The sequence below is a fragment of the Lates calcarifer genome, linkage group LG7_1 (genome assembly GCF_001640805.2).
Source record: "Lates calcarifer isolate ASB-BC8 linkage group LG7_1, TLL_Latcal_v3, whole genome shotgun sequence".
Classification (NCBI taxonomy): domain Eukaryota; kingdom Metazoa; phylum Chordata; class Actinopteri; family Centropomidae; genus Lates; species Lates calcarifer.
Genome location: NC_066839.1, coordinates 20,135,059 through 20,157,698, shown reverse-complemented (window position 1 = coordinate 20,157,698; position 22,640 = coordinate 20,135,059). Strand labels below are relative to the sequence as shown.

Sequence of the window (22,640 nt, the reverse complement as noted above, 5' to 3'; positions counted from 1 at the left end):
GTCTGTGGAACATGCATTTGTTGTTATACATTTTAAACTACAATACAAATAATAATCAATTAATGACATTTTGATTCTGTAATGTGTTTTTGCTCTGTTTTGTTGCTCAATAGTAAGGAATCCACAGTTTACGTTTAATTTGTCTGAAAAGGTAAACCAGAGAATAATTTTAAAAATTTGAGAATTACATTAATTATATATAAATATATGTTGTTGTTTTTTTTTGTTTGTTTGTTTTTTACTTAAATTTTCTTTATTACTTTGGTGGTAATTCTTTGTTTGTTATAAAGAGTAGCTCTTTAATCCACACTCAAGATCAATGGGTGGCGGTAGTGTCCCTGAAAGCTGTTTGCCAAGCGCCAATCAAACAAAAAGAAGAAGAAGGCAACCCGGAAGTGGTTTGGTCCCATCACATTCTCGTCATTCTGATTGGCTGTGTTCACGCTGCTGCTGATGTGGTGTTCTGAAGATAGCAAACCTGGTCGCCCGATTCATACAGATTCTTCGATAGAACAGTAACTTCGCTCTGGGAAAATAATGCCTTACTATCAGACTTGGGAGGAGTTCGCCCGTGCAGCAGAAAAACTGTATCTAACAGATCCTATGAAGGTGAAAACGCTTACTTTTATAAGTAGGGTAGCGTGCTAGCTGGCTAGCATTTTAGCCGGATAGCTTGTTAGCGACGTGACTGTGCTAACTGCTGGTTCGATTTCTTTGACTTCTCATTCTCAAATTCACTACTTTGTGGTCTTTTTGCAGGTCAGAGTGGTTCTCAAGTACAGACACTGCGACGGTAACCTTTGCATTAAAGTAACCGACAATGCCGTGGTAAGGAACGGAAGAATTTTTTTTAATTGAACTATTTGTGAGTGTTAGTGAAAATTTGTTATCAACTGTAGAATGACAACTCTATCATCGGTTAACTGTCAGCACTGTTATGTGGCCAGTACACAGAAAGTTATGTCTTTGTTTTCTGTACCACTTTTATCAGATGATACCGTTTTCATTGGAAAAAAGTGTGTGTAAACTTAGTTAGAATGATAGTAAAAACTGTACAGTGTTCCTGTAACATATTAGTAAACCTTAACGATTGTGGGACTGTGAATAATATATTTTGTATTTGATGATGCTCAGTTTTAACATTTTTCACTAGTTCTCTGTTGAGTAATTGATTTGTCAACCAATTGAATCACGATGCACCAGTGCATTCATACAGTTTATGGACACACTAGCAGTTATGTGAAGCTGACTAAGAAGAAAATCAGTCTTTTGATAGATAAGCCAAATAGCTGGGTGAAATATACAAAGATTTGTATTAGAGATTTGTGCCCGTTCACCAATTATAATATAAGTTGAAAATATCTCTTTGTGATGTCAGGCAAAAAAAGATCTATGCCATGAAAATATTGTATCACACCAGTTTGCTAGATTTAATGTAACAGTAGCTCTCACTGCTTTCATTCAGTCTTTTGTCCATCTCTACAGTGTTTACAGTACAAGACAGACCAGGCCCAAGACGTGAAGAAGATTGAAAAGCTCCATGGAAAACTGATGAGACTCATGGTGTCTAAGGAGACGCACAGCGGTGCCATGGAGACAGATTAAAATGCTCTAAGAGGCACTGACCTTCTGGAGCACCTGGACTGAGTTCAGTGGACACAGTGATTGTTGAGAGCACAGTACCATCGGACTACGATGTGGAGTCTGAGAGATGGGTGGTGGTGAAGAGGGAATGTGGTGAGATCGATCTGGCCACCTACACTAATTTAATACTGTCAGAGATGTGATATATATATACTGTATATATTTTATTCTCTCAGGATTTTGTTTTTTATAATACATTTTTAGTTATTAAAAATCTCATCATCCTGTTTTTCCTTGTCAGGCATTTTGATCACATCCTTGATGGTATTAATATAAAGTAAGGTTGGCTGCTGGGAAATTTATGGAATATAAAGATAGGAAAAGAGTGGGGTTAGGGAGAGTGTGGGACTAAAATGTACAAACATTAAAAATCCCCTGCTGCTGTCTAAGCAGCTTTGGTACCTTGATTTCTTCAGAGGAGCTTACATTTATTTTAAATTCAGAAGGGGATGAAGATGATGAGCATTGAAGCTATCGCATGTCTCGTCTATTTACATCTATGTTGCAATTTTTGTTTTTCCTCATGGACTTGTGCCACCTGGACAAAGCAGGACCATCTGATTTTCCCAATAACGGTGTGAGGAAACCCCTACACCTCCAAATGCCATTTCTTATACTGAGAGTAATTGCATTACATGTTCAATAAATGTTTATTTACCCCGGTACAGCTGCTATCTCTCCTGTATTATCTTGTGGACTGTCTTGTATTATATAACATGCTCGGGTGTGTGTGTAAATGTATACATTGTCTAATATTTTTTTTATTTAATTGTAAAATGTTGTGGTCTTTGGTGATATTTAATTGATCAGAAATAAGTGTTACAGGAGGTAAAGGCGTTGACACAAACATATAGTATACGGACAAACTGAATAACGAAAATGTACATAGCAACAGAATTGATTGAGACATGAGTAAGTTGTAGAAATGCAGTGTTTAAATACATAAATACCATATATTTATATACACACTGCTCAGCCACACAGTGTAGTTCGACTCAACAGTTTCTTATTTCATTCTCTATTATTGTGGCCGAATATTACGTAACTTTAATCCTGCAATACATAAAGGCAGTTCCCCGGACAGATTTTTAATACCCATTCCCAACACCTTCCCTCGCGCGTCCAAGTGAAATGACACAATAAACTTGTACAATCATTCGGATGACAGTGTTCATCCAGCTAAGTATAAGGGCTAAAGTTTTGAGAAAAGTGAGCTAGGACATAGAGAAGGGAGCGTAGTTTAGTAATCGAACGGGACCGGGAACGCAGCTCCAGTGACCAGTGTGTCTAGGATCTCTGCACTTCCCACGGGTACGACAACAGGTAATACCCATACACTGCAACACCACCAGAACCTTGAGTCATTTGAGAGTTCCTGCGTTGTTCTGCTAAAATGTCTTTTACCGTTGAGTTACTTTGACTATCGCTGAGTTGCTAAACCGTCGACATTAGGCTCGGGAAGAGACGGAGCTGGTAAGGGTTAGTAAGGATGGGGCTGTCGCTCATTTTGACGAAGTTAGAAGTCATGTTGCAAGATGCGGTTTTTGCTTTTTTTTTTCCGCAGGCAAACATCCTAACGAATTTGACTTGACACAGTGAGCTATCTCTAACAGAGTGTGTAGGAACCATTTGGACTACGTCGACCTAAATAACTGACGTACGTAATAACTGTCTAGCTGTGGCTAGCAAAGTACAGGGTGAACTGAGTCGTTTTTAATTACTTATAGCAGCTAGTGTCTTGTTATTGCAATTCTAAGTTAAAATCAGACTGACGCACACAAGTCTACAAATACTTCTGTTTCTGTACTAGCTGTGTGGGTGGAGGGTGGGGTAGAGATGGGGTTTGTTGCAGGGCACCCACAGTCTGTTCTGGAAAACAGACCCATGTTGTGTGTATGGGGCCAGTTGACAGGTCGTTGAACTCCCTGCACAGAGTGTCTGAGGCTGTACTGTAGATATTCTCTCTGTGCCAGTGTCCACACCATAGACTGTATAAAGGTCCACACTCACTTATCTACTAATGGTTGGCAGTTTGAGCTGTGATAGCTCTCTGTAGAATGTCCCTAACCACACAGATGTAGTGTTGGTCAGTGGTGTAGTGAGGTGTGTGTTTCCTTGCTTGCTTCTCCCCTGAATGTGAAACGCTGCTCAGGAGCTGTGGCTGAGGGGCCTGCTCAGCCTGCTCTTTACCTATAATCCTGTCAGCTGGCCACAACCATCAATAACAGTGACACTTTTGTTTGACTGGTCCCACATTTTTCTCTAAACACATGACTAATAAAATCATTGTGCCCCAGACTGAAATTACATCACTGCCAGAGAAAATAACAGAGATTAGTGTGCATTGTGTTTCGTCAGGCTGTTGTTGTCAAATGTCTATTTTGTTTTCTATTCATTCATAATCATTTATAGCTCACTAGTAAACGGTTGTGGAAGTAATGAGTTTCATTTGTTCTTCTAGGTTTTGTTGTGTGTGTTTTAGTATTTTTAAAAAACAGTGATTTCTTCCTCATCAGTTTTAGAAAGGTGTAATACACTGTCAGCTGAGTGTATATTTGTAATTATCAGTTGTTCTTACCTGGTAACAGTATATATGCACTGAAATACCAATGTGTACAACATTTTTTAAGTAACACATGCTTTACTTGAGTACAATTTTCCAGTACTCTTTCCAGCCCTGTTAGTATGCATTACAATGTGTTACAGTTCCACTCACTTCTGGTTTATAGAGTATTACGTTACTTGGTCAATCTAATTATTTAATTACATGTAATTTTAAAAGATGCTTAACCAATTGTCATGTTATATACTGCCTTTGTTATACACTCATTTAAAAGTTAAATTTTAAGTTTAAGGTTTTGTGACATTAGATCATCTTTCAGAATTCAGTATTTCCTCACTTAGTTTTACTCAGACATCTCATATCTAGTTATACTTTCAGTCATAATGTCATTTGTTATTCCTTTGTCTATGTCAGATACAATAAGCAGACTACAATTTTTAATAAAGACAAAATACTAACAGAAGACTACACATTACATAATATAATAGCACATTCATCAGTCACCACCAGTTTTTTTTTTTTTTTTTTTTTTGTACATTTAGTAAAATGATTAATTGCTGTGGCACTCCAAACTGTGATCAGGTACATCCTGTTTTCTTTAATTTTCCTTGGGATGTGACTAGAACTTGATTGGAGTCCACCAATGGCAAACTGAACTGACTGGACATAGTTTTAAAAAAAAGGCAACACCTGATTGGAGTGTGCCAAATGGCAATGAGGAAAAAGACAAAAATGAACTGTTGGGGCAGAACTCCAAACATTATGTCTGGTGCCTACCAGACACAAAAATGAAATGTTATGTTAAATCTATAACATGTAAAAAGTGGAGGGGTCTGAATTCACTGTACATGTCCTTGTGCTATCTCACCCTTTCCCCCACCTAGTCCTGTCTTCCTCCATCCGTCCGTCCCTGTCCCAGTGTAGACACCGAACACCATGTTCACAGAGGTGCTAATTGCTCTAGTGATTGGAGGACTTATCTACTTCCTGGTTCAGAGGAGCAGGAAGCAGGTTCTGAAGATACAGGATGGCTGGTGGGGGGCTGGAGCACCCCCTGATGGCGAGGAGGATGTCACCATATGCCCATTTAAAGTCACTACCAGTGATGACGAGCTGGAGGTTAGATTCCCTTATAGTTGATCACACAGGATACTCACTCTGGAGCATGTACTCATGAGGTAGTTAACCACTAATCAGAAAGACTGCAAAACGCTCACATCTTCTCCTCTTTTCAGGACCTGTATAGAAGGATAGACCAGACGCGTCCTGTTGCCTCATTGGAGGACAGTCAGTTTAATTATGGCTTCAACTCCCAGTATTTGCAGAAGGTTGTCTCCTACTGGAGAAATGACTTTAACTGGAAGAGACAAGTTGACAAACTCAACCAGTACCCCCATTTTAAAACCAAAATTGAAGGTAAGGCTCCACTAGATATTGTCCTGAGAAGATATTGTCCTGTCTATCACCTGTTCTTACTAATTGAACTTTCATACAGGCATTGATATCCACTACCTGCATGTGAAGCCCAAGAAGGTCCCACAGGGAACAACTGCTATTCCTCTGATAATGGTCCATGGCTGGCCTGGCTCCTTCTATGAGTTCTATGGATTGATCCCTCTGCTAACAGAAGCATCAGACCCAGAAGACCTTGTGTTTGAGGTGGTGTGTCCCTCCATACCAGGGTATGGCTTCTCTGAGGCACCACATAAGAAGGGTGAGTCTGAGATTTCTTTTTTTTTTTTTCTTTTTTTTTTTGGGGGGGGGGGTTCCATTAAAAAAAAAAACGGTGTTTGTGCTTTTTGTTATAAAAATTCATCTGAATAAAATGTAATTTATCTCTGGAACAGGCTGTTAAAACTGATAGAGTGTTATAAACACATTACATTTATGTGCAAGGATTTTGGAAAACATAGTTGTTTCTGAAGTATCACATTAGAAAAGGTCGATGTAAATGGCAAAACTCAGAAAAAAAAAAACTTCAATTGCTAAAAGGGTTTTGACACTTGCTTTAGGTGGTTTTAGAGTCAATGCATTTGGAGACATGGAAATATGGAAACACATCTGAATAAGTTCTGACATAGCAAACCTTTACCTCAGACAACTGATCAGCTGTTGTCTTGCTGCATACATAAAAACTGTTTTGTTTCTTTGTCTTCATCTTCAGATCATTTCAGACAGCATAAAGCATGGCTGATACCAGCTAACGTGAAAGAATGATTACAACTTACCTAATGGAAAAAAATTCAAAATTGGTTTTGTTTCTTCTTTGACAGTTGGCAAACTTTGTTAGCTTTGTTTCCAACCTGCAACCTCTATTTCTTTTACTTTGTGTATTGCAGCCATGTGTAAGATAACCTGTACCACCACTGTACAATAGGCTGCATAGGCACGTTTCATCAAATGGCGCATCATCAACATTTAAGAAGTTCACCTCAGATTTGCTTGACAGTGAAATGGAGACACAGCTACTGATGAAACAGTTGCACACTGACTCCAAACCATAGATTTAGTAAATGGATAATGATTAATCCCAGGTTTTGTCTTAATGAAGATCCAACTGGGATGGAGACATCCATTTATAAAACCTGCATGGTTTCATAGAGCAGTTTCTAACTGCTAATGTGTGTGTGTGTGTGTGTGTGAGAACAGGCTTTGATTCGGTTTGTGCTGCAAGCATCTTCCTCAAACTTATGAAGCGCCTGGGCTTCCAGCAGTTCTACGCTCACGGAGGAGACTGGGGCTGGCTGGTCACCACCAACATGGCTCAGCTGGAACCCAAGTAATAACCACGAGAACACCTGAAAATAACAACTGTTCTCGGGGTTTTACAACATTTAGAAGACCTTTGATTATAGATTTATATATTTCTGTGCATTTTCTTTTATATACATGCTTGAATAAGGCATCACTACATTTCTTTGTGTTTTGTTTTTTTTTCCCCCAAACCCCAGGTCAGTTAAAGGCTTGCATGTAAACTTTGCTCCACCCTCCAAGCCTGGTCTGTCCGTGGTTTTATCCATGATGCTCGGCCGTCGCTTCCCTAAGCTCTTTGGTTTCACTGATGTGGATATTCAGCGACTCTTCCCTTGCATGGAGAAACTGGTGGTGGAGTCCATCAAAGAGTCTGGCTACATGCACATCCAGGCCACTAAACCTGACACTGTGGGTAAGGATCTTGGGCCCATTTCTCCAAATTTGCAACATGCAAACTGCAACTTGCAACATGAGATTATGCCGTGCTCACAAGTTGCTCAGTGGCCGAAAATCATGACAGAATGGGTTGGACACCCTAGATAACTGTACATGTGTCTGCATGACTGCACTTTTTGTGCTAATGCTGCTGTTAGGGAAATGCTTGTAGTCTCTTAGACTGGACTTGAGTAGGGTTTATAAGGATTAATGGGATCTTAACTGGTCAGTACATCAATATTTTTTGTGATTTGGGTGAACTGACCCTTTAAGCGCACCAATTTACAATCACAGCAAATATACAAATTGTTTTTATTGATGAACAAATCCATAAATCAAATGATTTCTGGCTGTTTTTTCCCTCAGGACGAGGACTGAATGACTCTCCAGTGGGTCTTGCTGCCTACATTCTGGAGAAGTTCTCCACATGGACAAACCGTGACTTCAGGAACCTTGAGGATGGAGGACTCACCAGGTAAATAGAACATAACAGAGTAGAAGGGGATCACAGTGCTGATATATACGATCACCACATCAATCTCACTGTCTCCAATATGAAGATAATGTATCAAACTATCATTTACAAATATGCAGCAAGCTCTAAATATCACTAGTTGCATATGTAGCCCAGAGGCTGCTTTGTGAAATGGGACTGGAAAAAAAATCAAGTCAGATTTGTTCACAGTACTAATGCACAACAGTTCTTCTGGTTTCTACTGTTCACTGAAATCATAGCAGAACCATTATTGTCATTACTATAATATTAAATCATGTTGGTGTTATGTGTTGTAGGAAGTTCTCTCTGGATGACTTACTGACCAATGTTATGATCTACTGGACGTCTGGATGCATAATCTCATCAATGAGGTTCTACAAGGAAAACTTTGGCAAAGGCCTCGACCAGCCCCACTCCAAGTGAGTGACAATGAAATAACATCTCCAATGTTAAAGTTTACTCCAAGACCAGATGATTCTTGTTCTCCACAATAGCCTATTTTAAAATTGATGTTAATCCATCATCATCTCTTCCCAGGATACCGGTTTATGTTCCCACCGGGTTTGCCTGCTTCCCCAACGAGCTGATGCACACACCCAAAGCTGTGGGTCAAACAGAAATACCGTAAACTCATGACCTTCACTCCCATGGCTCGTGGTGGCCATTTTGCTGCCATGGAGGAGCCACAGCTGATGGCTGAGGACCTCCAGAAGTTCATCAAGACAGTGGAGAAGAATAAGAAATAGTAGACAGTGGTCTGACGATTAGTGAATGTACTAATAGTAAGGTATGAAAACACTGATAAGCAGATAAATGGATGGAAAGAAACTGCAATACAGTGGTAAGCATTACATAGACACACACATGTTGTGAATCTAGATAATGAAGTAAGCACTGTGTATAATATACTACATATACAGAGTCAATCTAATGCAGTGTTAATACAGAAAATGTATCGGTCTAAAAATGTGCAGTCAAAGAAGCAGGAGAGAAATGCATTCACATTCATTCACTTAATGCATTTCATATGATTCAAGGTATAGAGATAAAAAAATAGATAAATATAAAAACATTCTGCAAGTATTGTAAAGGTTAGGTTGCTGTGCTACAGTCCTGATAACCAACCACTTCACTTGTAGCTAACAAAATCAGAGCGACATGTGTCAGTGCAGTTTAAAGTCAGAAACCAGACACTAGCATCAATTCAGTATTTCTCCAACTGATCCTTTCTGACTTCCTCACAAACAAGCCTTGTAGACTTGAGAACAGTTTGCTAAGCAGCTGCAGATGGGAGGTCAGGGGGCATTAGTTGTTAGAGTGTTGACAACATAGATAAGGTGCCAGGCATTCCTCTAACTAATAACATACAACATCTTACTTAAACTACAACCACGACACTGCGTGATTCCCTTAAACCTTTAGATTATAATTCATTTGAAATTATGTTTGCTAGTGTTCGTGAAATGCAACAGTGTCATTGATTGACTTGGATTTGCTGTTAAAGCTATGAAGTTAATTTCCTCAAAAGGTTCTTTATAGTCTGTATTTTTATATATAGTACTTATCAATTAAGTTGAACTTGTAGTTTGTCATATTAAGTGAAAACATGTTTAGAGAATATCGGTATTTCAGAATGTATATGCTATGTAAATGCTCTGACATGAAGTCACTAGAGATTTTTTTCAGCTTTTTCAGTACTATTTCCATTACTGTTTGGTAAAATGAGACCTTTCCCTTTTTTAAACTGCATAATTTAAAATGAATTGCAGTGTATGCTACCATTTCAAGATGAATGATGAATGACATCTTGTATCTCAGATCATGACACGTTTTGTGACCAAATAAAACTGAGTTGTGCACTGTTATTTTTGACAGTATATGGGTATCCACACAGTTCCAGTGGTAATGGCATGTCTCCTGTATTGTGTGTGTGCTTCAATCACAAATCGGATGTGACCTGAGGCGCGGTGTTTTCCGGTCTTCTGCCCGTCCATCCCATTCTTGTGGATTTAATATCTCAGTAATGCCTTGAGGGAATTTCTTTTTTCAAATTTGGCACCAACGTTCACTTGGACTCAAGGATGAACTGATTAGATTTTGGTGGTCAAAGGCCAAGGTCATTGTGACCTCACAATATTTTTTAGCCATAACTCAAGAATAGGATAAAAATATTAATGATAGTGACAAAATGATGGATGTAGTGTCATTTCTTTAAACTTAACATGGAGACAGTGCTACTTTTACATGCGACTGCTGTCCAAAATTATCTTTACTAACAAAACTGTTATTGCATGTCTGGTTCCACTAAATGCTCTTAGATGCTATTATTTTACATTTATACAAGCAATTTTAACCTGAGTAATGTAGACTGTCACACTGATATCTCAATAAAGTTATTCACAGTGTCTGACATAAGTTTATAGTATGGATGGAGGACTACGCAGTGTTTCAGTTTAGCACCTTGGTTGACATTTGGAGCCTGGAAACCATTAGTAAAGACCAAAATGAACGTTAGCTTCAGGCCATCAGTTGATCACCTGTTAACAGATAGAGTTTCATTAATTTTGTCTTCTGGAGTCTGTGACATCCCAAACACATCTGGGTAGCTTGCTAACACACTCCAAGCCCAAAACAAACCCAAAATGCTTGTGGTGTGTAGTTGGTCACAAAATCAGCTTTGTTTCCCACACTCCAGTTGTGTATGAAGGTCACAGATTCAATTCAGCAGTGCTCAGATACCCTAAATGTTTTCAGCCAAATCCAAATGGATTTCCGCCTCTTTTTATTAATGTTCAATGTCGCGCTGTCCCGAGCTTCCAATCCCACCCCTGTCCAGCTGCTAGCAGAGCTTTGAGTTTCCCAAGCCCCCCAGTGCCCTGGCTCAGTACACCCTCCCAGTGTAGCACTCCCCCAGGCCTGACTGCCTGCCTGCCTGCTCTTCTTGGCAGTCAAACAGCCAGGGGAGGATCAGGACGACCGGGCGGCTGAGATAAGGACCATATGAAGTTCCCCACATTACCTCACCCGATAAGGAAACAAGCAGGGAGAAACAGAGAGAGAGAGAGAGAGAGAGAGAGGAGAGAGGGAGAGAGAGAGAGGGTCAGACTTGGAGGAATGGAGACGCGGCCAGTGACTATGGCGTTTTCACCACTTGTTTGGAGGTCTGAGCAGAACCGGGGTATCACAGAGGTCTGGTGAACTTTGAAAGGAAGCCTACAGGTGCTTGCATAGAGCAGTCCTTGTTAGATGCATAACAAATTATCACAGAAAAGGATTTGATTATTTTCTTGAGAGCAGATGAGCAATCTCAACTGTTGTTTAGACAGCATATTTTTTATCTTGATTAGATTTATAAGATGCCTTCAGACTAGATAGAAAGATGACCTCAAGCTGTGTGTTCTGTGGTGTATTCACCAAAGTGCTGAACAGATGATAGTTTGACACAGGAAAGCAAACCTTCATCCAGGCAATAAAAGAAAACTGAACAAAAGTGATTGAAGGTCTCAAGTCTTAAGGAGAGTCTGCTACACCACTTCGGCAGCAACCATGGCGGTTAATCCTCTGGAAAGTCTCATGACGATTGCAGTGAACCACCAGCTGGTCTCCAGCTCCACGGCAGAGCCACAGAGCCGGCAGCCCTGTGCTGCAAGCAACCCAGCATCTGTGCACAGACAGAGGCAGAGCGTACACAGCAGCCGGGAGCCCAGGAAGTGGGTGAGTCTATGTATGGTTACTTAGTTGTGAACAAAAAACATGAAAGTTAGTTCACATCCTTTTGTTGAATATGTGTGGTACTTGTAAGAGGCTAATTCTGTCCTGTGGGTGGAATACACTCCAATATATACTTTATTTATTAACCAGGGAGATCATAATGATGAAAATAACAAAAGTAACAACAGTGAAAGTGGACTTAAAACATAACTGATAACTTGAGTTTACAAATATTGATTTTCACATTGCACCTTTCAGCAATTAACTGTATGCATAAACTGTAATATGCTCTGCACAAGAAACTGTATTTTAGAATGAGAATGAACCAATTAACAGAATATGATCTTATTCTGTCAAACAAATTTCATTTTGTGCAAAATCGATTGTTTACTTAACGGTCGTCTCAGATTTTCTGTATTACTGGATGTCTCTCCAGACTAAAAGTAATACTTGAATAAGAGTTTGCTTTAATCTCATGTCATGTTTGCACACAAATGTCAGAGTCTAAACATGTCCTCTGCTGCAGGCACAGTCTATGTGTGGGTCCAAGCCAACCTCTGGTTCCAATTGTGGGTCTGCCGTCCAGTCCAGGACACTGAGGAATCAATACTCCCCAGAAAATGCAGCACGAGAGAGGAGTCGCGTACGCAACCTGCGACAGGCCTTCCACAGTCTGCAGGTACGCTAGACCTAGGCAGTCACTTAAGTTCACACCATTTCGTTGGGTTAACAATGAACATAAGCTGTTGTACTTCATGTGCTCTCATTAACTCTGTATTCCCCGCTTCTTTTTTTTCATGCATTTTTTGCTGTACAATTCAATACCTGCTGGTATTTATTCTTTATTAACAAGAACAAATTAAAGTCCTATAACTAAATATATTTTCATTTTTCAACCAAATCATCTAGTTGACATTGGCTGAATGAAAAGGGAAATTTAGGACATTCCTCACAAATATATTTGCATTATTCATTATTCATCATTCATTTAACATGAAGAAATTCAACATAGTGTAGAGACCTGAGTTACAGCTGATCCAGCCTTGTCCATCCTCCTCCTCTCTCCACAGGCTGCTCTGCCTTCAGTCCCACCTGACACCAAGTTATCCAAGTTGGATGTTCTGGTTCTGGCCACCAACTACATAGCCTACTTAACAGAGACACTGGATCAGGGAGGGATTGTGGCCGAGCACACCCTGCCCTCTAGGCCGGGTGGATACCTGCATCCTGTTAAGGTGAGGCTGGGAACCAATAGCCTACTGCTAATGATGCAGAGCACACTACACTGATTACACTGTTACTGATACGCAGTACATTACATAACCTGCTTGATACACAGATGATAATCCTCCTACAACAGAAACTGATGTTTAGATGACTAGCCATTTTTAGCTTAACAAAAGTACATAAAACCAACAATATTACTTTTAGGCAACTAGCTATTTTTAGCTGCTACTTTGCTAGAGCATGCTAACCAATTAAATAATGGTCAGTTAAATAAAATGTTGGTTAATGGCATGACTTATTATATTAACCATGATTTATTATGTCATAATTGTGGATTTATGTACTGCACAGTCTTGATATTGTGTTCATAGTACAAACTGTTAGTAGTTTTTACACCATTACCATTACTATAAGAGGTAACAGCTGTTTAAAGGAAACAGTCATGGTTGAGGTAATGATGTGATGTGATGCAGTATTTAATATATTGCAATCTGTTCAGTGGGGCTTTTTTTTTTTCAGTTATAACATTGTTAACTTACATTATTAACTGTAATACAAAGACAAGCTTTCAATGTAAATCAGAGGACATCAAAAATCATCATGTCAATCAGAAATAATAATCTAATCATTTGATGTGAGATTTTTGATTTGGACTTTTTGTGCTGCTTTTATTGATTGCTCCATCCAAATCACTGTAGAAGATTAAAGCTTGAAGGTCACAAACACAGTTTTAAGGTTCTTTAAACAAGCTGTTGCTTTATCATCTTACAGTAAGATACTGAACAAATGCCACTCAAATAAGATCAGTGATCAATAAACCTGACTGAATGAAAGCAAGCATACCTTATGACCACAGATCTAGGGTCTGTGGTGTATTAGCATGTGTCTGGTTGCAGCGTTTTGAAATGACTGGTAACATAATATAAAAATGCAGGACTGTCACATGAGTTTTGACTTATTGTACCATCTTCTTAGAAGTGGCCCATGCGTTCCCTGCTCTACTGCGGCAGTGTAGGAGAGCTGCTGTCAGGAGTCACCAATCAGATGCCACCACCTGGACAGGATGAGACACACCCTCTGACACCCACCTTAGAAGCAGACAAAGAGTGATAATAGAACATGTGACATAACTGTCACCCTGTTTCTTATCTTTTATCTCAAATACCAATGCAATTACTATTGATGGCAAAAGACACATCATAGCAGAGTGTATAAGATTTACCTGGAGACAGTTATAAGTAAGGACAAGAGGCTACTTTCAAACAAATTGTCAGTTATATATTGCTTACACTGGTTCCCCAAATACTGTACATTTACTGAGTACGTTGTCACAGTTTTTGGTTTATCTTAATATGAAGGACAGGACTTAAATAAACCTACAGCTACAAGGACAGTGGCCATTTTTATCTCTGGCTGCTGGCTGCTTTTATTTCAAAAACTAGTTAAGTTCAAGTTTTGATTTGTAGTGCATATATGAATGTAAGGGCACAGAAGCTTGTAAAAAGTAATGGTTTTCCCTGCCATCTGGGGACCATAGAAGGAAGACACAAAGATTTACACACACAGCACAGAGAGACTTAGATTTACCTCTGTTGAAACTATTCCATCATTATCTGAGCATTAGACAGCAGGTTGTCAGCAACGGATTTAAAACAAGGAAATGAAAAGGCTGCTTCACTTGACTAATTATGCCACAAATCACTACATGGAGGAACAGTGTGTAACCTATTATCTTGATTTAAAGGTTGTACAATGTTTTACTTTCACTGTATGGAAGACTTCAATCACCTGTGTGCTTTTTACTGGTTACCATGCCATGATTTAAAAAATGATCTTTGTTAGATTCTCCTTCTTTACTTAGATGTTTGTGGTGTGTGTGTGTGTGTGTGTGTGTGTGTGTCATTGGCTACTTTTGGGGACAAATATCAGACTAAAGACCAGTTAACTGGGGGCAGCTTGTCCAATTGGGTTCTAATGCTATGTCCACAATGGGCACAGCTATGTATTGTCCCCAAATGTGACTTGGATCAACATGTGTGTGTGTGTGTGTGTGTGTGTGTGTGTGTGTGTGGGAGTTAAAGGATGGACAGACAAATAAGCAGTGAGGGAGGGATTGTTATGGGAACACAGCAGCTGTCAACTATTTTTTATCTTTGCAGTAATGACCACTGAGTTCTCGTTACAAGTCTGCCACAGAATGTAACCTTTTACTTTGAGTAAAACACTGTCTATAACAACAGAGTGTGTATTGGTTATTGCTTAGAGTTACTGTAAGACAAGAAGCAGTGGTAATCCCAGTGGTTGCAGTAGACCTGAGTGGGTGGAGCTTTACTTCCCAACTTCACTTGTTCAACAATTATTTCAGGCTGTCTTTCACATAATCATAAAAAAGATTTTTTTTTTTTTTTTTTGGTTAATTTGACTCATTCTAAATTTTGTCATCACCACCATTTCATAAGGAATAATAATAAAAAAGAGTTAAATGTAGCAATAATCTATAATCACCAGACATGATATGGTGTAAATCTCTGACTCATAATTGACATCAGCAGCTAACTGTTTGCAAATGAGTTGTTCCTCTGATATTTCTGCAGTATTCCTGTAGGGACTGATAGTGTGCCTGTGGTTATCAACAGCAGTTTACAGTATTGTGAGCTTAGATAATAAATGCCATAGAGCTGAGATGTTACACTGCTCATAAATACTGATAAATAAATAAAAGCTCAATACCCACATTGGCCACATTTAAACTTTATTCTGATTTTTGAATCGTCATAAAAGCGGCCTGTGGGCACAACCATTTGTCACTTGTTTGAAGAGCACAAATTAAACCCATAAAACCCATATTTCATGTATCTCTGCAATAGGTAAAAAGTAAAGTAACTACAAAGTTAATGTCTGTGTGATTAAACCCAAATTAAGTTAAGCTGATTAAGTTAAAGCACAGGTTGAAGGGACAACATCATCTTTAGATAACGAAGGGACAGTTTCTTTTTTTATTTCTATAATATTTGTAGTTTCTCTATCTCATCTAATACTTCACAAAGTACCTTTTTTGCTGTGTGGTTTTACTGTAATTGCAAAAGTAGGAGCTCAGGACTGAAATCCAATCCAGTAAGTCATGTTGATATGTTTGCAGGGTGGATAAGAGAAGCCTACTACAGATGAGAGACCGGACTAACTGAATTCATCTCCCCCTTGAACAAAATGGGCTTGGCTCCACAAGCAACAGTCCTGTGTTCAAGGCTAGCTCTATAAATCAGCTGTGGGGTTGGGAGGGTAGGGGGTGGAGGGTGGCTGGGTGGGGGTGGAGCTCCCAGTTTCCCGTGTTTAGCGATGACAAATTTGGAGCTGCTGGAGTCTTTACTACTAAGGCAGAGGTTACAGAAGGACAGGAGAGGCCAGATGTTTTGGTAAAACAACTGTGAGAGAGACTGAGGTTAAAATGAGAACCAGCACCAGGCTCACAGCTGCATCTGACTGTCCCAATATGCAAGCAGAAAGAAAATATTAGTCAGAGTTACACAGGAAAAACTCAACTTCTATTTTTTGCTGGTAACCGTGCCACAGCCTGTTGCTTACACAGACACTTACACATAGTTTTATGAATCTCATTTAAGAGACTTTGCTTCATATATTTGATATTTTGCATTCTAGAAACATGTAATACTGTCATAGTTATTTTCTTTTTGCAGATGTGGCTTTGTCTCCCACATCAAGATTTCAAAGTCCAACTAACTGACACTTTTAAGTACCAGAGCTTCCACCCTTCATACACAACTGACTTCAACTGTGCTTATACTTTAGCAGTCACTCAACACTCAAGTGGCACAAATGTCTTCTAGGATTTCCACTTTGAATCCAGCTCAATTTATCATTTTTACCTCAACAAATTCAAGTCCATTCATGACTTTGCCTTCATCTCATACTTCATCTTCTTTGACTTTTTACGCTCTAATTGACATGTTAACTTAATCTTCATCTTCATCTCTGCCTGCTGGCCTTATGGCTGCCTTCACAGCGCATGTGTTCTCATCCACGCTCCTATGCATAGACAGCTATTTATGCCACTGGAAGAGCTTCAAGTAAGCGTGTATCCAAAGTGTCTGCCCCCTCATCCCCTCATGTTGGGAGATAATCAACATATTTTCACTATCTCCCGCTCATTACGGCCAGTACACACTGATTACAAGCTGGATTTATGGAGCTGTGAGGCCACACTCCCCCCTGCTTTGGCCGGGCCTTTGCTGGAACTGGGTAGAAGTCAAGGGAGAGGATGACAGCGAGGAGGAGGAGGAGGAGGACAAGCGGATAGGAGAAAGAAGAGGAAGAGGGGAGGGTGGAGAAGAAGAGTGGAAGACAGCAGAGAGAGCAAGGCAGTGGAGAAAAATGAATACAGGAGAATAAAGGAAAATGGGAGACAGAGGGACAAAGGAAGACGAAGGTGAGAGAGGGAGAGCAGAGGAAAAAAGTGAGGAAATGCACGATGCTGACAAATGATCATTTCTTATTTCAACTGACTCTACTGCTGAGCAATGCTAATGTTATAAATGAATCATTTTGATCTGTCTGAGATAAGATTATACTTCACTGTTGTAAGATTCATCTTGGCCAACCATTTAAATTATGAAGCAGGACATCTTTCATTCCATTTTTTTCTTTTATTCAGTTTACATTAAGGCTCAAAGGACACTGCTGCTGCTCGTTTATGCTTAAAAAAAAATCTCAGTATGGAATTTCAGTAAGTAGCAACAACACTAAGCTTATAATAATCTCTCTGAGCTTCGGTTAAACAAAAACAGCTGTTCTGAGGTTTCATTTAAGTTCAGCCTGAGACTGAGTCTGCCTAGAAAACTGCCTGAATAAATATGTACAGAAATCTCACACATACGTCATCACATGGCCATAATTAGGTCTTGTAATGACAACATGACAACTCCATGACAGCTACAATGACATGAGAGTTACTTGCTCAAGGCCATGGACATGCAATCGCACACACAACACTCTAACACACCCACAGCATTTTAATTGCTGTTCCACAGTCTCTCCATAAACAGAAACCTGGAAACAGCTCTTTGCTTCCACAGGTCAAACATGAGAGAATGACGCCGCCTGGTGGGAAAGTAGTGAAGAAGTTAAAAAAAATACAATTTTGATGCCATGTCCCTAAGAATGAAGAAGCACAGAAGAGTTACAGAGTTAAGTCAGAGTTAAGAATTTGCCATCATCATTATTTTTTAATAACATCTCAATTCAAGTACAAACTTAGAAATCTAACATTCATACATCCAAACATCAAACATCAACATTAAATGCAGTCAGTTTAACTTTTCGCTGAATTAAAGGGGCGTCTCAAAAATACTCAGCAAGAGCAGGTACTCATGTTTTTGTGAACATGTATATCAGTCATGTTCTACAATATTATAGCAGCAGAAATACTTCTAATTATATTTCTGAATTCTGCAGTAACTCCAGGATGTTAAGCTTTATGTGTTTCCTTCCTGCTGCAAAGATGACTGAAATAATACAAAATATTAAGGTCAAAGGTCAGTTGAGGAACTTGTGTACTGAAAAGCTAATAAGTAGCTTTGAACAACTGACATGTTGAATGAGGGGTTACAGGACACCCTGCTGAAGAGTGACTTTCTCATTGAATGCTGGACAGAGATCACCTCCATGTTTCCCGTTCACACTCCATCAACAGGACATTACTCTCGCCTGTAATGTGAAAAACAAAGGAAGAGACTAAAGAGAATAAAACTGTTCAGTCTTGTGTCAAAAACAGGTGATTACATCTCTCTGATTCATTTATTCATTCATAAATACAGGTTTGGTCCACTCCTGGACAGATGTCTGAGAGCTCATGGCCCTATCCTGGGCTGTGTATGAAAAGTACTATAGGATAAAGAAGAGTTAAAAATAATAATACTACTACTAAAAAAAAAAAAAAAAAGGAACATCACAAAATGAAGGCACATCCAAAGCAGAGCAGCCATCTTGACTTCAGTGCTTATGGGGTTGTTTTTTGGAATGCATAACAGGAAGAATTCTTGTAGGTGGGAGAACAAATATAATAAATATTGTTCAAAACAATATTTATTATTGCTGGAAATTACTCAGTGTCATGCTTCTCTTTCACAGACTGTATTCTCACCTGTATTATTGTGCGATTCACTGTAGGAAACAACTTCATAAAACAAGCAGAAATCCTAAAGCTGACATTTTTGTTAAAATAAATATCATTCTGAACTCTTGAACACCATATCCAAGCCGTTTTACACCAACTGATGGCTTCAGGCAGATGCTTTCAATAGCAGGACTAATGAGTACTGACCTCACTGTGCTTGGGTGCGTTAGTGTTCATTTGTATCACACTGCTCCGCTTAGTCTGAGTTTATAAAGGACATCTTTAGCATTAATAATATTAATATGTAAGCACTTAAATTTTGCTCCCTCGCAATATAAAGGGACTTATTTGTGTATCATTAACATGACAGACTCACACTTCAAGTAATTTCAGGTATGAAGGAGGATCCCACACTATGCAATCATAAATAAAATACACAGTCACATGAAATTTAAAATAATTCAAAAACTCTTGGAACCATTAAATGTTGTGAATTTGACAGAATTCAGGATGCAACATGGGAACATGCTGTGGCCACTTCCTGTGTGAAATGCTGTCTAAGGCAAAGGATGCTAGTCTGCTAACAAATGATAATATGTGTAGTGCTCCAGTTGTTTGAATGAGACATCTTAAAGTGAACTGTTACAGTCCCCATTCTGCCTGACATTCACTAACAAAAACATTTCATGGTTCTTGCATATAGAATTCCACATTTCATTCCATGAAATGTGTGTAGGCTTTATGTGAAATTACAAAAATATACAAATGAGATCTCAAATACATCTTTTGTTGGTTTAAAAAAAAAAAAAAAAAAAAAAATCCAAAACAAATATGAAACAAATTCATATTCTATATGCTTTGGACAAATTGAGGTATTTCTGAGCATCAGAGTGATGGTGCAAACATGTTGGCTTTGTAACTAAACATGGTTTTAAAAGGGCTCAACATTCCATCATGGGGATCTAGTGGTCTCCGGAGTCCATAATCCTTTTCAAATAAATGTCACACAAACTAAGCAGATTTTCGATTCTGCGGCTAATATGTGCGTCACCTTGATTGTCTGGTGAGCTCTTGAAATACAAGTGCAACTCCAGCAATTTAGACATTAAAGAGGAAAGTGTAAGGCAGCTGAGACATGGACTCTCTCCATTAACTGTAGAAATTCTCTGGGAACATGTCGCACTCACTTGACCAGTAAAGGCTGAACAAACACATTAATTCACATTACAAAACATGGCCATGGAGTCCACTGCACCTGACTGAGAGCACTGTACATACAGCACCTCTCCTTTTACACAGTGACAATGGATGACTTAATGTTGAAGTGCTGATGATCAAGAATTCTGTGATTCCAAAAACTGTGACAGTAAGGATGATGACACCACACACTACTACGCAAAACAAATCACACAGCACCGACGACTTCAATGAAAAGAAAAAGACGTGCACTTAAAGATGTTTAAATACAAAACTACAAGAGACAAAATCATCTTCACCGTCAAACATATCAAGGAAATGTGAGACAGAACTAAAATAATTCAATTTCAGCAACAAGATGGCTTCTGTCAATGATTCTGAGCAGTGTTGTGCTTTGTTCAGGGCAGTTATATCAGGTGGGGGTGCCGATAAACCCGTGGAAAATGTATGAAAGTTCTATATGGACTTCCCAATTCATCTGTCTTAAAACAACGCACATTCATTTTAACATTTTTTGTCGTGTAATAATTCTGCATGGCTGTAAGGAAAACCCCTTTAGCATTATTCCAATAGAAGTGAAGGGATCGGATTGGGAATCCACAAACACACCATGTTCTGTGGTAAAATGTCTCTCAAATGGATGCCAAAGGCTCATGAGGCTTCAGCGGCCTGATTTAGACAAAATAGATGGGTATACAGCAAATTTATAAAATCCTCTATTTCTCTTACTGTTAATCCGCTCAGCAAGGGAACAGTCTGAAGAGATGCAGAGGGGTTTTGGTACAAAAAAATAACTCAGATTTGTGAAGCCTAATATTAGCCTCAGCTCAGCATTAGAAGTGAGTTTTGAACAGAGAGGAGAATGAATTAGCTCCCTGATCACTTGCAAATTGTGTAGGGAAGGGATCTCTTTATAACAACTCTCTTCTAACAACTTCAGTGACTAATAACTCTTTCAATCTATATGTAGGCATCTCCACATGGTTTAACATAGAACCAGTCCTTTTTAAAGCTATTGTTCGCTGTAATTATTTGTTATCTCCATTATGGCCACACATAACTGTACTCAAGTGTTGTATTTAGAGAACTGTTACTAATGCAAAACATCTTATTTTTGACCAAATTATCTCACCAACTTTTCAAGACAGATGTTTGCATTCTTTGTACCATATACTGTACTATATAGTGTACTGTATTCACTGTCTGCCATTTAAGTGTCTAAAAGAGTGTAATATTGATGTAGTTTATAGTGCGCTCAAAGCCTCCCACAACTGAATGACAAATGTAGTGTCCGTGTTGTGAACCTAAGTGAAATCTGATTTAGTGCTCACTGTAAACTAATGACTGTGGATTGTATGGGGAGTGGTAGGAGAGTGACTACAAGGGATCACAGGTACACAAGTCTTTAAAGTAGTGAACAAAGTGGATGATATTAAACAACTAGACCATGCGTGAGCTCTGCAACCCCACTGGGTTGCTTTCTCATACAGTTTGTATGATCGTGGTAATGGCAGTTGAGGATTTACTGTGCTCTATCTAATTTGGCTGCCCCTGTGTAACACCACCTCTGCCCCTCATCTGAACACACGGCTTTGCCTTCGTGGACTCTTTCTTATCGGACATCTATAGCAGCAGCTAGAAGGCGACTATCAGTAGGAAACCAAGGCCATGTAAAGACACTACACTATCACAGTAGCACAGACATGTCATACCCTCAACTGAAGTTCAGTCTCTCTAGACATTATTTTCTTTTCATATTATATTCTCTGATATATATTCTGGGATTTTCTGGTTCCATCTTCATTACAAAACTGAACACGTTTTACATCTTGTGACTACCTGATTTTTTTTTTTTTTTTTTTTTTTTTTTTTGGCAAACAGAATGACTGGATCCAGTCACAGTGGAACAGCTCATAAGAGCTGTCCAGTCTCTTAACTTCAAATTGCACACATACATCTGCACACAGCTGGACAGAGCCAAAAGCCTGTGCCTGACACCAGGCATCAGAGTCTAACACAGAGATCAACTGACTAGTTTATTCATGGATTGCTGCCTTTTGGGCTCATGGACTGTTCCAGTGTGGCAGAAGCTGATTTCCAGTTGTTTTTGTTTTTTGATACTTAAGTCCATTAGCCCTCTCTATAGAAAGACTCATCTGATTCTGTCAGTGTAAATAGTGATGGATGGCATTCAGGGTGTGTGTGTGTATCTTGTGTATGTTATTAATAAATGGAAAAAAATGATCACAAGGCCGTCTCCTGAACTGTGTGAGCGGTCAGCTGGCACGAGGGCAAAGCGACCCGTGTTTCCAAGTCCTCATCCTCTGTTTGTGCTACGTCACTCTCTGTCTCTTTGTCCTCTGTGAGCGTGTCGTCCTTGCAGTAGGCTGCTCCGTTGCTGTCTTTTTTGGCCATCTGATAAGGCTGTGTGTTGATTTCTTTGGGCTGGTCAATGAGGAGAAAAACGCTATTGAAAGCTCAGG

General features: G+C 39.2%; 4 protein-coding genes across 8 annotated transcripts in view; 3 read left to right on the top strand and 1 right to left on the bottom strand.

Moving 5' to 3' along the window:
* The first annotated feature begins 412 nt into the window (after nt 1-412).
* Nucleotides 413-2,309, top strand: srp9 (signal recognition particle 9). Its single transcript, XM_018703384.2, has 3 exons — nt 413-609; nt 760-828; nt 1,486-2,309. The coding sequence occupies exons 1-3, from the start codon at nt 538-540 to the stop codon at nt 1,603-1,605; spliced, it is 261 nt and encodes an 86-aa protein (XP_018558900.1). The 5' UTR covers nt 413-537; the 3' UTR covers nt 1,606-2,309.
* A 407-nt stretch (nt 2,310-2,716) lies between these two features.
* Nucleotides 2,717-9,803, top strand: ephx1 (epoxide hydrolase 1, microsomal (xenobiotic)). Its single transcript, XM_018703383.2, is given in 10 exon segments — nt 2,717-2,967; nt 5,092-5,326; nt 5,443-5,623; nt 5,703-5,921; nt 6,857-6,986; nt 7,159-7,373; nt 7,763-7,871; nt 8,189-8,311; nt 8,430-8,496; nt 8,498-9,803. Coding segments are annotated over 9 exon segments (1,368 nt in total). The 5' UTR covers nt 2,717-2,967; nt 5,092-5,143; the 3' UTR covers nt 8,639-9,803.
* Nucleotides 9,804-10,900: 1,097 nt separating this feature from the next.
* On the top strand, nt 10,901-15,089 carry LOC108901768 (transcription factor 24). Its single transcript, XM_018703385.2, has 4 exons — nt 10,901-11,606; nt 12,130-12,282; nt 12,674-12,838; nt 13,806-15,089. Exons 1-4 carry the CDS (start codon nt 11,439-11,441, stop codon nt 13,938-13,940), a joined length of 621 nt encoding a protein of 206 aa, XP_018558901.1. The 5' UTR covers nt 10,901-11,438; the 3' UTR covers nt 13,941-15,089.
* A 2,954-nt stretch (nt 15,090-18,043) lies between these two features.
* The window catches only part of slc5a6a (solute carrier family 5 member 6a), a 558,624-nt gene continuing 554,027 nt past the window's right edge, over nt 18,044-22,640 (bottom strand). For all 5 annotated transcript variants that reach the window (XM_051072041.1, XM_051072040.1, XM_018703386.2 and 2 more), the window contains one exon: nt 18,044-22,602. In XM_051072041.1, coding sequence (XP_050927998.1) covers nt 22,402-22,602 — 201 coding nt within the window. In that variant the 3' untranslated portion in view covers nt 18,044-22,401. The remainder of the gene's footprint in view (nt 22,603-22,640) is intronic.